The sequence below is a fragment of the Thamnophis elegans genome, chromosome 14, assembly GCF_009769535.1.
Source record: "Thamnophis elegans isolate rThaEle1 chromosome 14, rThaEle1.pri, whole genome shotgun sequence".
NCBI classification, from domain to species: Eukaryota; Metazoa; Chordata; class Lepidosauria; order Squamata; family Colubridae; genus Thamnophis; species Thamnophis elegans.
This window is the reverse complement of record NC_045554.1, coordinates 4,843,817-4,859,102: the sequence shown is the minus strand read 5'-3', so window position 1 is coordinate 4,859,102 and position 15,286 is coordinate 4,843,817. Positions and strand designations below refer to the sequence as shown.

Here is a 15,286-nt window from a genome sequence, read left to right as displayed (position 1 = left end):
CTATCCCCAAAATTATGCCAAAAATTCATATATATATACCTCCAACTACTACCAATATATATATATTGGTAGTAGTAACCTATATGAATATACAACTATATGAATATACAACTATTCCCAATTCATACTACAAGCAAATCTATCAAAATAATTATTACCCTTAGATGGAATATTATTGTCAATATGCTAAAATGTTACACTAAGAATATGCAGTAAACTAGCTGTTCTAATTGAAATGTCTGAGAAAAAAAATCTTTTGAAAAACAGGCCAAGCGTTATTATCTTCTCCTTGGATCAAGCACTGATTTTCTGAAGTACCAATCAGAGGCCTTTTTAGAGACAAACCATAGAGATAACCATGCAATGCATTTGTTCCAGATGTCAACCCCTTACATTTCTTAAAATCTGTGAAATCATGAAATCTTTATCATAGTGCATCGGCTGCCAATTTAAATTTGTAAATGCTTACTAAATCTTACCAAGACAGGTCAAAATAAGAAACAAATATTCTAAATGTTCTAGTCTAAGGTACTGTATATATGTAATCTCAAAATAGATTCTCTGACTCGTCAAAAAAAGATTGCTATTATCCATTCTGAGCACACTGCAGTTCTTGTCATGTAGTGACTTGCACTAACATTGGCGTGAACAAAAAAAAACTGAAGTGAAAGGCAACCTTCATTTTCCATAATATAAAGAAGCAATGGATTAACAACTAAGACAGGCATACTGCATGGGGAAGAAGGAAGAACAATAGAAATAAAAAAGCAACACAATACAGTTAGCAGCCTTTCAAAAAAGGTAAGGCAATAAGCAGTGTTGACAACCAAGTCAGAAATAAAAATTGACCCCTTCTGCCCCCTACAGTTTAGTTGGATGTTCAAGACACAAGACCCAGAAATAAAAATGGGAGGTTAATCCTGAACATCAAATGACACCATTTTTCATTTATTCATTAGATAAGCCATAGTAATTTGCTTTCCTTTGCCAGCACTGGTTTTAGAGTTTTCGCTACTGCATTTTACAAAAATCAATACTTCATACAACGGCTGTTCTATCGGATTTCTACATTATCTCCTCTCTCTGGAATTCTCAGTGCCTGAGTAGAGTGCTATCTTCAGCTTCTTTCTCTCTCTCTCTCTCTCTTTACATTTGTGTACCAATTCAGATAAAAGCCATGGAGATCTTTCTGACAAAGCATGGCTCAAAAATTCATATCAAGACATTCAACAACATCCTTCTTCAAAGCAATATTAGATAGCAAGCCATCACAGAAGAAAATGCTTGTACGTTTTACTTTTTCAACCCCAGTGCCAGAATTGCGAATGTCAAACTACCCAATTATTTAAAATGCTATAGGGGGGGGGGGGGAACTAGCTGTTTTAACAGTTTACACATAAAGACACTTTCCTGAAAGCCTTTGACACTTCAGATTGGAAGGAAGGATTTCCATGTACAGAAACCTCTAGTTAAAAAGAACTACCTAAAGAAAACTGGACAAAGGCTTTTCCCTTACCATATGCATTTGCTATCTGCAAGAAAAGATGGGTATTTTCTAAAGAGGAACAGAGGCCATTCGAAGTTTTTAAAAATGGAACCCTGCTCTGTGACCCTTCTCTCCTATTTTTCTGGATATGCAGAGTTATCTGCTAATTACTAATGGAAACTACTGTAACCTAAGCAGGGAGCAACTACCAAGGCCTCAATGTTATGATTTAGGCCACGTCTGGAGATATACCTGCCCCACAAATATTTGCCCCATGGGCAGTCACAACCGCCTACAAACCATTTTCCTGATGTTACCAATGACATCCACTTACAACCAACAATCCCCTCTAAAATTCTATCCTGCCCTACATTTCTTTAACTTGGCACATGGGAGCCTTTCATTGCTGCAGCCCTGCTACTTCAACTCTGACCTTGGCTTGGCTCCTTAAAAAAAAGGCCCTCATGTCAAAAACCAGGACTATATATCATCATCATCCCCACCTCCCCCAGGAACTGTTTTTTTTTAATCCTGGGTGTATGAAGTGCTCCTTTTCCACATGGACACTTTTGTTGTATTCCCTGTGTTGTGTGTTATAGGGAAGCCTCCGCAACCCACCCATTGAAGGAAAGGAGGGGAGGGGGAGGGAGGAATCCCTGCATAAGGAGACCCTGTGCTGTTACACGGTCCTTCCTTCCTGGTGCATCTTTCGAGGGCAATGTGTGCGCTGAAACAGATCTCCTTTCTGCATTTCCCTTCTGACTTCCTCCGCCACCCACGGATCATGTTTCCCATCACCCACCCACGCTGACCGTGGACGCCCGGCCCTTTCAGAAACATCCCTGCTCGCTCGCCTAACGGCAGGAGAGCCGTTTCCACCTATTGTGTGGTGGGCAACCCCGGCCGGCTTCCTCCGGCGGCCGGGAAACAGGCAGCTCCAGCCGCGGCCGCTCCCCATAGAATGGACCAAGGAGCGGCGAGACCCCCCCCCCCACTCCGACCGCGCCCCTTCCTCCGCCCGCCCTCTCCTCACCCACCCACCCAGGGGACATTGGGAGGGAGGGAATTGCCGAAAGCCCCTTCCCCTTGTAAGGGGGGGGAGAGGAAAGGCCGGCTCCCTTTGGCCGAGCAGACCCTCCCCCTGGGCAGGCCGGGCGCGCTCTTTGGCCCCGGAGCTCCGGCTCTGCCCTCCCATTTTCCCTTCTCCTCCTCCTCCTCCTCCTCCTCCAGGCGGGCTCTGCAGCCGCCCGATTCCGGGAAAGTCCGCCCGCAGGAGGAGGAAGAGGAGGCTGCCCCGCTTTTCTCCTCCCTCCTTGTCCCAAACCATGAGGACTAGAAACACCTATGGGGTGCTGCTGCTGCAGGGATGTGGGAGGAGGGGGCGCCCCGCCCCTCGGGACCTGTCCATTTGGGGAGGGGGCGAGGAGGAGGAAGAGGAAGAGGAGGCCGATCCCCTCTTCTTCCTCCTCCTCCCCTAAAATAGGAGGACTAGAACCGCGTCTGCGGATGCTGCGGGGAAGGGGGCATGATTCCCCCGGGACCGGTCCCTTTAGAGAGGGGGCAGAAGGATGGGCCCCCAAAACCATGAGGACTAGAAACACGCCGCTGCTGCTGTGGAGGGGGAAAGGGGGGGATCGCCCCGCGGGACAGGCCCCTTAGGAGAGGAAGATGCCCCTTGAGGACTAGAAACACTCCTGGACTACGGGGGAGCCTCCCTTGAGCAGGGGGCGAGGAAGAAGACGAGGCACTCCCCTCCTCCCTGCCCCAAAACCATGAGGACTAGAATCTTGGGTCGCTGTTCCTGCGAGGAAGAGGAGGGGGGCGGAGGAAGAAGATGCTCCTTGAGGACTAGCAACGCGCGAGGGGGGGTGTAGAGGAGAGATCGCCCCGCGGGACCAGCCCCCCCCCTCCCTAAACCATGAGGACTAGAAACGCGCTTGGGTTGTTGTGGGGGGTGGCAAGCCTTTTAGGGGAGGGGGCCAGGAGGACGGCAAAGATGATGCCACCTTGAGGACTAGAAACGCGCGGCTGGGGGCGGAGAAGAGGCGAGATCTCCCCGCGGGACCTCCTCCTTTCCTCCCCGCCCCAAAACCATGAGGACTAGGAACGCGCTGCTCCCTTTCTGGGGAGGTCGGGGGTGTCCCCTCATGCAGGGCGTCGGGGCGGGGGTCTCTCTCTCTCTCTCACCTTGCGCTTCCTGCTCTCGGCCGAGCCGCTCCAGACGAAGCACTGGTAGATCACCCGCAGGTTCTGCTTCCAGTTCTCCACCTTGAAGCCGGTCACATGGCAGCACCCGGCGGCCGGCGGACTCATCTCCGAGGCCCCCACATCAATCCCCCGCCCGGCCCGCCGATGCGGCTACGGCTGAGGCTCCTGAGGCGGCGGGGATGGGTGAGAGGGGGGGGGGGGGAAGGCGGGCGAAGAAGGCGGCTGAGGAAGGGGCTGCTCTCCTAATCCTCCCCCGGGAGGGGGGCCACTGCGGGCCGATCCCCCCCCCCGCTTTTTCCCCCTTCCTCCTCCTCCTCTTCCTCCTCCTCCTCCCGGGCGCGCTCCCTCAGGGCGGCGCGGCCGACTGCAGTGCCGGGGAGCGGCCGCCCGCCCGCTCGCTTCCTCCCTCACCGCCGCCGATTCGCCTCAACCCCGCCCCCGGCTGCTGCTGCTGCTGCTTCTGCTGCCGCTCCTCCTGCCGCTGCCGCCGCCGCCGCCGCTCCGAACAAAGCGCCGACGACGACGACAGCGGCGGCGGCGGCAGCGGCGCCGCCTCACAAAGCTGAGGGGAGAAATCGGCGGGCGAAGATTCTCCTCAGAGGGGGAAGGAGAGGAGAGAATCTCCTGAGGAGAATCGCCGCCGGGTCGCGCGCTTGCTGCTACCTCATGGAGGCCTCGGGGGAAGCGGCGGCGGCGGCGCTGAGGGAGAAGGGGGAAGAAGGAGCCCCGGCAGCCCCGCCGCCGGGCGAGGAGGGGGGTGTGCGCTCTTGTCGCCGCCGCTGCCGCCGCCTCCTTCTTCTTCTTCTTCTTCGCCGCTTCCCTCCCTCCCTCCCCCACCCCGGCTCGCCTGTCTCTTTAAATCGCGCCTCTTCGCCGCCGCCGCGCGTGCTCTCCCCCCCCCCACTCCTCCCGGCCACCCCCGCGGCGCCCTGAAATGAGCCCGTCCTCGGTATAGCCAGAGAGAGAGAGAGAGCGCGCGCGCGCGGGCAGGCTCCTCTCCAGCGCCGCCGCCGCCGGGCCCGAGCGGGACAAACCAATTGGGAAAGAATCGGGGGGGGGAGGGAGGTTGGAAGAGAGAGAAGTAAGGTAAGGAGGAGGGTGGGAGGAAGGAGTGGAAAGAGGGGGGGGAAGCTAGAGAAGAGGAGGGGGGGAGGAAGGGAAGGAGGAAAAAAAAAGGGGGAGGCGGCTTTGCCTGACAAGCCCCAGGAGGGCCTCGGATTGGCGGCGCGAGGCGTACGTCCCGTCCCTCGGCCGCTTCTCATTGGCGGCCGCCGCCTTCCTTTAACAGCGGGATGGCGAGGAGAGGCCCTTCCCCTCCGCCTCCTTTGATTGACAAAGAAAGTGCTGGCGACGGGAGGGGGAAGAGAGAGAGAGGGGGATGGAGCCGATTGGCGGGGTCACCCGCCGCTCTTGTGATCCGCGGCAGAGGATTGGCTGGGGGGGAGGGTCACGGGGGTTAAGCGCCGCCCCCTCGAGATGCCCAGACCAGACGGAAGGGGGCGAGCCAGCCAGTCAGCCGGCGGGCAGGGCTGCTGTCACATCCGCTGTTGGAGCCTCTGCAGCTTCTCCGTTTCTCCCCCAGCGATCGCCTGCAAGGAGGGCGGAGCTGCCTGGATGCTGCTCCGTTGACTCGCCCAGCCGGAATCCTTCCCCTTGCAGCACCGTTGCACACGTGCAACTCCTGGGCTGCCTTCACACGACCCCCGGGTCAGGTCGAATAGGGCAGCCTGTTGCGCCCAGCCGGTCCTGAGAATGCAGCCAGGAAAAAAGAAAAAAAAGGATCCATGTCGGGCAAAGAGACTAAAACTAAAGTTCAACCGTGGCTCAATGTAATGTGAGAAAGCACTTTTCCTTGCTCCCCACCCCACCCCCCAAGGGCAACGACATCCTTTCCCTGTCTTGGTTTCCACTTGGGGAATTCCTGGAGTTCGGATAAGAGCAACTAAGGTGATTAAAGGCCTGGAGGCTAAAACATATGAAGAACCGCTTTAGGATTTGGGTTTGGCTAGTCCAGGGGTCAGCAACCCAGTGGCTCTGGAGCAGCATGTGGCTCTTTCATCCCTCTGCTGCAGCTCCATGTCACTCAAAATATACGTCTCAACAACCACCAATGTGCAACACTCGTGGGCATGCGATTTATTGAGCTTTTCGACCACCCCATCCCCCCATACGCCAACCATGGATAAATCCAAGAAAAGAAAAGTTTCAGAAGCAAACAGAACATTTAATTCAATGTTCTGACCCCTCTCGTCCCACACCAACACACATTCCGAGCCAAAGATAAGTTACGGCATTTAATTAACAGACAGACAGGTCCTTGGCAGCAAACCGGCACAGACAAGTTTGGGCAGCAATCTAGCACAGATAAGGCTTGGCAGCAATCCAGCCTGCCAAGCTCACAATAATGTTCTCCGACATTAATTCCTGTGTTGACTTCTGCAAAAGGGGCATGTGCACAAGTAGTCCTTTTATAGTCTGGAGAGGAGCCTAATGGCCACCAGCTGAGTGCAATTACCTCCTGTAACTGCGCAACTGTTCCTGATGTCTATTAGCTCTCCAGTGCCGGGCATCCAGGAACAACTCACTGCTGGCATCCGGATCACTCTCCCTTGTCTCCTCCCCACTGGTCCAAGGCTCAGGTGCCTCCTGTTGGCCAACCAGCCTCTCTGTGCCCTGCTCGGAGTCGGAACCCTGTCCAGGGTCCTCCAGAGCCGACTTATAGGGCCCCTTACTGTCGGAGTTTGGTGGCAGCTCCAACAGCTCCTGCTAGGCCACAACATTCAACTACATATGCTAGTTTTGTAGCCGCTCAGGAAATACTCGGGCACCAGAAGGGTTTTGTAGCTCCTGGTGTTTTCTTTTCTGTGAGAAACTGGTCCAAACGGCTCTTTGAATGTTTAAGGTTGCCGACCCTTGGGCTAGTCTAAAGGGGAAAAATATGGGTGACATGAGTGCTTTATTCCAGTATTTGAGGCGCTGCCACAAAGATCAGGGGATCAAATTATTCTCCAAAGCACCTGAAGGCAGGACAAGAAACGATGGCTTGAAATTAACCAGAGAGAAGCAACCCTGGAATGAAGGAGAAACTTCCTAACAGTGAGGACAATTAGCCAGTGGAACAGATTGCCACCAGGAGTTATGGGTGCTTCATCACAGAATCTAGATCAAAAATTGGCTGAAGGCAATAACGGGGGTTAAAATAGAATGGAAACCTGAAGTTTTTTTAATTAGGAATTATGTCTGTGAAATACAAAAAAGAAATCCAGTATTTAATACTACATATAATTATGGCGGCAAGGATTGCCTTTGCCCAGAAATGGAAAAACAAATTAATCCCAAGCAAAGGTGAAATAGTAAGAAAGATTATGGACTGTGCCGAAATGGATAAACTAACTAAAGAAATCCAGGGAAAGGAAGAATCAGAATTCTACCAGATATGGGATAAATGGTATAGGTGGATGGAGGAAAGAAACAAAAATCAATGAAAGAATATAACAAAACTCAAAAATAATAGTTATGAGTAAAATAAGAGGGTTAACAATGGTGAAATCCAAATGAAATACAATAGAAGGGGAAGTAATATAAGGTGAGCTGTATTGATTGATGATTGCTATTATAAAAAACAGGAAGTTCCTGTTCGTACTGTATTGTATAAATGTGGTGTACGTCTAACTTTTGTGTGTGTGTATTTTACATGTTTGTTAATAAAAATCTTTAAAAAAAAAAGAGAAGAATCTAGACAGTCTGATCTGAAATGGTATACGTTCTCCTGCTTCAGCAGTGGGCTGGACTAGAAGACCTCCAAGGTCTCTTCCAGCTCGATTCTGTTCTTACGGGACTCCAGTAGATTAATGCAGGTTTTGCCCCCACCCCACCCAAATTGGGATTTCAAGGTATCTTTGGCTTCAGCTCCCCTAGGCTTTTAATTTCAAGGCCAGAGATCAGAAGATCAAATATAGACTCACCAGGAATCCCTGACAGTCATCCTCATTTAGCAACCAGGCGGCGAGAAAAGTCGTAAAAACGGGGCAAAAGTCACCGAACCAATATCTCGCTTAGCAAACATAAATTGTAGGCTCGGTTCAGAGGTGGGTTCCTACCAGTTCGCACCAGTTCGGTAGAACCGTTTCGTCAAATCTACCGAACCGGTTAGAAGAGGTTCCACCAGTGGACTCAGAAAGCAGGCCACACCTACAGAAGAGGTTCCAAAAATTTTTGAAACCCACCACTGACACACACACACACACACACACACAGACACGGAGAAAGAGAAAGAAAAAAGAAGAAAAAAAAGAAAAGTGAGAGAGAGATGAAAGAAAAAAAGCAAAAAGGGACAGAGAGAGAGAGAAAACACATGGCCGGCAAGCCACTCCCACCAGGTCACATGGCTGGCAAGCCACTCCCACAAAGGAGGCCACACCCACAGAGTAGGTTCGAAAAAAATTTGAAACCCACCACTGGCTCGGTTGTAGTCATAAGACGAGAACAAGTTGTAATGATCACCGGTGGGGCAAGCAGCTCTTAACGTTATTCAGGGGAAGAATGTGGTTAAACCAGCAGCTGAAAACCAAGCCCCCTCCCCCCCCTCTTGTGCCCAGCTATCGCATTACACACGTGGGCAGAGTCTATTCCCCCTTCCCACCTCCATGGGGAGGCTAATGCAACCCACCCCCCGGATAATATGACAAGCCTTAATTCCCAGCATTTAAATCATTAGCTTCCTGGATTTTCTGGGTCTCCCCAAGCAAGGCCATTAAGGAGCCTGTAATGGGTATTTAGGTGCCAGCTGCCTGCGAATGAACATAGCCTTGTGTGGCCTTGGGGAAGTGCTGGGATTCACACGCTGTTGGGCTCCAGTCTCCATTGGATTACATTTCTGTAATGCACGTAATATCTGAAAACGATGGCTTGAAGCTCAACACCTCAAAAACCAACATCCTGGTCGCCAGCAAACAACGCATGAACTTACCACTGATAAATTCGGAAGGAAAAGTGGAAAGGATCACATACCTCGGTGGTTGTTTTTTTTTAATTTTTATTTTAAACACATAAACACATCAACAAAAACAGACACATGACTTAAAACAACATAGGAACAAGAAGTTCCATCGTATATCATACGGCAGTTCCGTATCGGTTTCTTTACAGTTAGTGTTTTCCCTTCCCTTCTATCTTGCATTCATGGTCCCCTTATTCGTTATCCATTTTTATGTACTATTCTATAATTATTTATACTTAGCTATTTATAACAAAATATTGTTTACCTATATTATGCTTTATATTCTTACTATCATTTATTCTCTTACATACAGTTATAGGTATACATTCACATAGTTATTCTTTTTCTTTGCCATTCTTATACTTTTGTTATTCCATTTAAAAGCTTATAATATACAGTTTGGGTTGCTTTGTTTACCATCCCTCGCGCCTGTTATGACACCACCTTATTTCCCCTTTCTTTTCTCCCTCCCTTCCTTCTGTACTTCCTTCCTTCCTCCTCTCCTTCCCCTCCCTTCTTCCCTTACCTCTCCCCTACTCCTACCCTCTCTCTTTCCTTCCTGCCCTCTTTCCTTCTCTTTCTCTCCCTTCCACCCTCCTCTCCTTCTCTTTCTCTTCCTTCCACCCACCTCTCCTTACCTCTTTCTTCTTCCCTTGCCTCTCCTCCACTCTTCCTCTTCCCTTCCTACTATCTCTCCTTCTCTTTCTCTCCCTTCCACCCTCCTCTCCTTTCCCTTCCTTCTTCCCTCCCTTCCCTACTTCCTTCCTCCTCTCCTTCTCCTTCCTTCTTCCCTTACCTCGGTTTTAATTGACATGAAAGCTGGGACATGATCAGTGAAGTCAAGACAAGGATAGAGAAAGCTCGAGCCGCGTTCTTCAAAATGGAAAAGGTCTTCTGCAGGCACGACATAAGCCTAAGACCGAAAATCAGGCTTGTCAGATGCTGCCTCTTTTCCATCCTGCTCTATGGAGTAGAGACTTGGTCTCGGTCAGAAAGCCACTTGGAGAAACTCTAAGCATTTAAAATATGGATTTGCAGGCGGCTGTTACGTATAAGCTGGGTTGACAAAATCACAAAGGAGGAGGTGACAAGGCGCCTGGGAAAGCAAAAGGAGATCTTTAAAGCCGTTAAAAAGCAAAAGTTAGAATATTTTGGACACGGGATGCAACACCCAGAAAAATACGGCCTCCTTCACTTAATCCTCCATGGAAAGATTGAAGGCCAAGGAGGTCCAGGCAGAAGAAGAACACGGTGGCTTCAAAATCTAAGGGTTCGGTTTGGACAAAACTCAACAGGACGTTTTCATGCGGCTGTTGATAAAAATAGGATTTCTAACATGATCGCCAACATCCAATGATGGATATGGCAGAAGAAGAAGAGGAGGGAGAGGAGGAGGAGGAGGAGGAGGAAGAGGAAGAAGAAGAGGAGGAAGAAGAAGAAGGAGAATCATCCCCAGGCTTACAACAGTTCATTTCGTGACTGTTCAAAGTTAAAACGGCGCTGAAAAAAGTGGCGTATGACCATTTTTTCACAGTTACGACCTTTGCAGCATTCCCGTGGTCACGTGATCAAAATTCAAATGCTTGGCAACTGGTTCATACTTGTGACCGTTGCTGTGTCCCCAGATCATCCAATCCGCTTTTGCGACCTTCCGACAAGCAAAGTCAATGGGGAAAGCAGATTCACTCCTTAACAGCCAGTTGACCAACCTATCTATCAACTGCAGGGATTCACTTAGCAACTGCAGCAGGGAAGGTCGCCAAATGGGGTAAATCTCACTGAACGAATGTCTCGCCTAACAACAGATATTTTGAGCTGAATTGTGGCCGTGATTCGAGGACTACTTGTATCTAACACTCTGGCTTCCCAAGGACAGAATCTGGGGCCCATTTACTCCCCTGTTACGTACAGGAAGTACTGCCTGTTTAGTGATCATTCGAAGTTCCCACCTTACTTAAGTGTCTTGGGACCGGTTTTCCCACTTAACAACCGTGTACAACATTCTCCAGTCATGTGATCCAAATACAGATGCTTGGCAACTGGCATGTACTTTTGACAGTTGCACCGTCGACAAGCAAAGTCAGTGGGGAAATTTGCTTAACGACCGCATGATTCCCTCAACGACTGCAGTGATTCACTTAACAACTGCGGCAGTAAATAAGTAAAATCTTTATTATGGTCAAAGACCAGCAATACACATTAGTTTTTACACTATATTAAAAAATACTAACATTAAAATATAATTAAAAAGTATTGACATTAAAAGTGGATAATAACATAATGGTCCAAAGATTGTTAGAGGTATGCCCAGATAATTGGTACAAGATGGTACTATACTTCTGTAGCCAATTTTTTTTCTTATGGACATTGCAGCAGCACAGAACTTTGCCGCTGCATACGTGGTAACCGGGTTAGTGTCCTGGAGGAGAAAGCCTAGATAAAAATTGTCTGCCCTCCTTGGCAATCTCTCTAATAAGGGGAGAATATGTGCAGACCTAGAAGCTCTGTATAGCTCGCAGTGTAATAGAACATGTGAATTATCTTCCACTTCTCCTTCACCACATATACAAACCCGTTCTGCTATAGGTGTTCTCTTATACCTGCCCTGGAGGAGTGCTGAAGGAAGAATGTTAAATCTGGCTCTGAAGAAAGCTATTCTTTGTTTTGGGGAGATCCGGTCATTTAGATATCTTGCCGATTCCCACACACCCTGTTTGATTCTGTCCCTACTGTGGAGAGGCAACCTATTTAGTTCTTCTTGGAACTCCATGTCCCTCATTCTATTAATTACTACCGGTACTTGCTTTGCTTGCTCAAATCCTAGGGACATTAAGAATAATGGTGAGAGCCCATAAGAGCCCAGCTTGTGATCAATTGCTTGTTTCCAGGGGGAAGGGAAATTGTCAGTCAACACTAATGGGGACGATTGCAGTGATCTGCTTAACAACTGCGGCAAGAAAGATCATGAAATGCGACAAATCTCATTTAACAACCACCTCGCTTAGCAATGGAAATTCTGGGCTCAACTGTAGTCATAAGTGGAGGACTAACTATATTTTGTTCAAAAGTGCCAACCTTTCTTTTTTAGCCATTTTCCTGTAATCGGTGAGATCAACAATTAATAAGTAGAAACATCTTTTTTTTGGGGGGGGAAAACTGTTTCCCACCACAAGCATCAAGCCTTGTTTACAAATCTACAGTTCCCTGTTTATCTCCACTTGGCTTGGGACATTAAATTAAGCCGTTGCCTAATCCTGGTTTATTGAACAAGCCCCAAATGTCCAGAATTGTAACGTATTACTAAACAGCAACTATAGTTTTTGAAAGCCACCTAGAATCCCACCAACGGTGAGATTGGTGGTTGGGGAGATACAAATTTAATAAATAAAATAAACTATGTAGGGTTGAATTTGTATATCAGCAAAAGCAAGCCATTGTGCATTTTGACTTTATTACCAGTGGGTACATGGTGGCTCAGTGGCTAAGATGCTGACCTTGTCAATCAGAAAAGTCGGCCGTTCGGCGGTTCGAATCCCTAGTGCCATGTAATGGAGTGAGCTCCCGTGACTTGTCCCAGCTTCTGCCAACCTAGCAGTTCGAAAGCATGTAAAAAATACAAGTAGAAAAATAGGGACCACCTTTGGTGGGAAGGTAACAGCGTTCCGTGCACCTTCGGCATTGAGTGCACATGACGACGGAGACGTCTACGGACAGCGCTGGCTCTTCGGCTTTGAAACGGAGATGAGCAGCATCTTCTAGAACGACTAGCACCAATGTGAGAGAGGAACCTTTATCTTTACCTTTCGGCCCAAATATGCCGGTAATAACCTTGATGAGGTATTATCCTCATTTTGGGAGGCTGAGGCTGTGTGATTTACTCCTTTCCTTCCTTTTGGACTGGAGAGAAAAAAATATTCCTTTTGCCTGTCTCCAGATCGTGGAATAGCAGATGGCAGGAGTCTTTCAACATGGAGTGGGGAAAAAAATCAATGTTGAGCAAAGAGGAAAACGGTTGCAAAGCAGGAAGACACCCTGACCTTGAGAAAGGGGTGGGTGGGCTTTGTGAATTTCCAAAACCTGACACCATCAATAGAAAGTATGGTGGTGGGTTCTTTTTTGTTTATTTTTAATCCTTGTAGGTTCTCTCCCCCCACTTTCTCTGTCTCTCTGTCTCTGTCTCTCTGTCTCTGTTTGTTTGTCTGTGTGTGTCTGTGTGTGTGTCTGTGTGTGTGTGTGTGTGTGTTTGCAGACATGGGAAACATGGAGAAAATTCAGTTCTTCTTCACTGCAGCAATCCAGCGAGCCCAGAGCCTTAAAAAGCAAGCAGATGATGGGTGTGAACAAATGTGGGTGAGCTACTAATTCAGCCGAGTAGCCAATGACGCCCCCTTTGTTTTCCTCTCCAGCATCAATAAGTATTTTTTCTTCCACCCCCCCCACCCCGCCCTGCTTCCCAAACATGAAAAGATAAAGAGGGGGAGATAAGGAAAGGACACCTGAACAGCTACGTATGTTTCTCGCGGTGGTTCAATCTTATTTATTTATTTTTAGGCGCATTGGGAGGGAAGAAACTGCTGCACCAACGCATGGATCAACAGAGACACCTACTGGCAAATGTAGGGACTGAGCCTTGGTTAATGTTAGTTGCAAAGTCATGTCCCACCCATCACGACCCATGGACAATGCTCCTCCAGGTCTTCCTGTCCTCTACCATCCTCTGGAGTCCATTTAAGCTCATGCCGACTGCTTCAGTCACTCCATCCAGCCACCTCCTTCTCTGCCGTCCCCTTCTTCTTCTTTTGCCCTCCATCGTTCCCATCATAAAGCTCTTCTCCAGGGAGTCCTTCCTTCTCATTAGGTGGCCAAAGTCTTTGAGTTTCCTTTTCAGGATCTGGCCTTCTAAAGAGCAGCCAGGGTGGATCTCCTCTAGGACTGACCGCTTGGATGGCCTTGTAGTCCTTCTTCTTTTGCCCTCCATCGTTCCCAGCATGAAGCTCTTCTCCAGGGAGTCCTTCTTCCTTCTCATTAGGTGGCCAAAGTCTTTGAGTTTCCTCTTCAGGATCTGGCCTTCTAAAGAGCAGCCAGGGTGGATCTCCTCTAGGACTGACCGGTTGGATCGCCTTGCAGTCCAAGGGACTCAATGCAGGAGTCTTCTCCAGCACCAGAGTTCAAAGGTTAATAAGGCTCTGCAAAGAAGCCATTGCAATAAATACAAAATGAACAAATGAAACAATGGGAAATGGATTTTTTCCCCTGGCCCTTGGTGGGGGGACACAAATGAGTTTGACAACATGAACCATTCTTAGGTTTGGTGGGCATTGCAAACCAGCCCTTGGGGGATCCGGGGATGTGTTTAATGGGGAAAGAAGAGAAACCTCTATCGATTTGATTAGAAACTTCTGTTCTTAGGAAGCTGTGCTGTCCAAGGTTCTGGACAAGAGATGGGATGGTTTTAGATCCAGATCCTAGTCCTTCCCTTGTCAATCAGATTTTTTTGCCAGATTTTTCTCCCCTCTTTCTAATGTAAGCTTAATAATATGTTTGGTCAGAGAGACGTTGAGATTCCAACAAGCTTCAATATTGTTTTCACTCAGAGTTGTGGAAATAAATGATACTTAAAACAAGGTGTAAATATTAAAAATATTTACCAGTTGAGCTGGTTAATTTCAAGATCTCTTCATTCGTTCATAATTTTTTAGCGTGGCATTTATTTGTAAATAAATAAAAATGGTTTTGCCAATTATCTTAAGAATTTTATTTCAGCTTCAACCTCTCTTTTCTGAATTAGAAGGTAAACAGCTATCTAAACTTTGAATTAAGTAACACATAACTTACTTTGCTGTCCGGTTTTTATCACAATCCAAAGAAATCAGTGTGCCTTAATTGCATTTTGTACAATATAAATCCAACCTATGAATAAGAAAATACAGGATACATTTTAAAAGCTTATCACCTACACATTTCTTCATGCATTTCTTTCCTTTCTAGTTTTGTAATGCTTCAAAACAGCCAACTTGTGCGAATGGTTTTAGATTTAACTCAAATATTAGACAATTAAGGCTGAACAGCTACCTATTCCTTGAAGTTGATTCTTAAAAAGAGGTGCAGAAGGGTTTGCCAGTATATTCTCAATTACTGTGTGTTGTCTAGCGGTCTTCTCATTTTAAACGGTGAACAACAGTGGAATTAATGCTTCCCTCCTGGGCTAGCGCTAAAAGAGCAATAAGGAGCATCCTGCTGGGGGGAAAACATCCCTTAGGGGGCATTGCGGATTTTTACTGACAGGCAGATGGCAATGGTGTGTAGGGACAGAAGCTTTTGTGAAGCAAAGCACCACAGCAGATGTTGGTAGGAAGGTGAGAATAGAAGAGAAAATAGTCCGGGATTTTTTTTTCAAACTCGGCAATTTAAAGATGAATGGACTTCAATTCCTAGAATTCAACTCCTGGCTAGGTCTTTCGTAGTCAATTATACACAACCCAGTCTTTATTAAAGAACCCATTTTAATCAACATCACAATACATGCCTACTTTCAAAATACGATTTTAAAAAGGAAGATTGTTCATTTGCCTTTCTTTTACAAATACTATGTG

At 47.7% G+C, this 15,286-nt stretch overlaps 1 protein-coding gene across 2 annotated transcripts in view; it reads right to left on the bottom strand.

The window, feature by feature from the left end:
* The window catches only part of USP22 (ubiquitin specific peptidase 22), a 54,161-nt gene extending 49,356 nt beyond the window's left edge, over positions 1-4,805 (bottom strand). For both annotated transcript variants that reach the window (XM_032230558.1, XM_032230560.1), the window contains exon 1: positions 3,674-4,805. In XM_032230558.1, the coding sequence (XP_032086449.1) occupies positions 3,674-3,799 (126 nt within the window). In that variant the 5' untranslated portion in view covers positions 3,800-4,805. The remainder of the gene's footprint in view (positions 1-3,673) is intronic.
* Between the last annotated feature and the right edge of the window lie 10,481 nt (positions 4,806-15,286).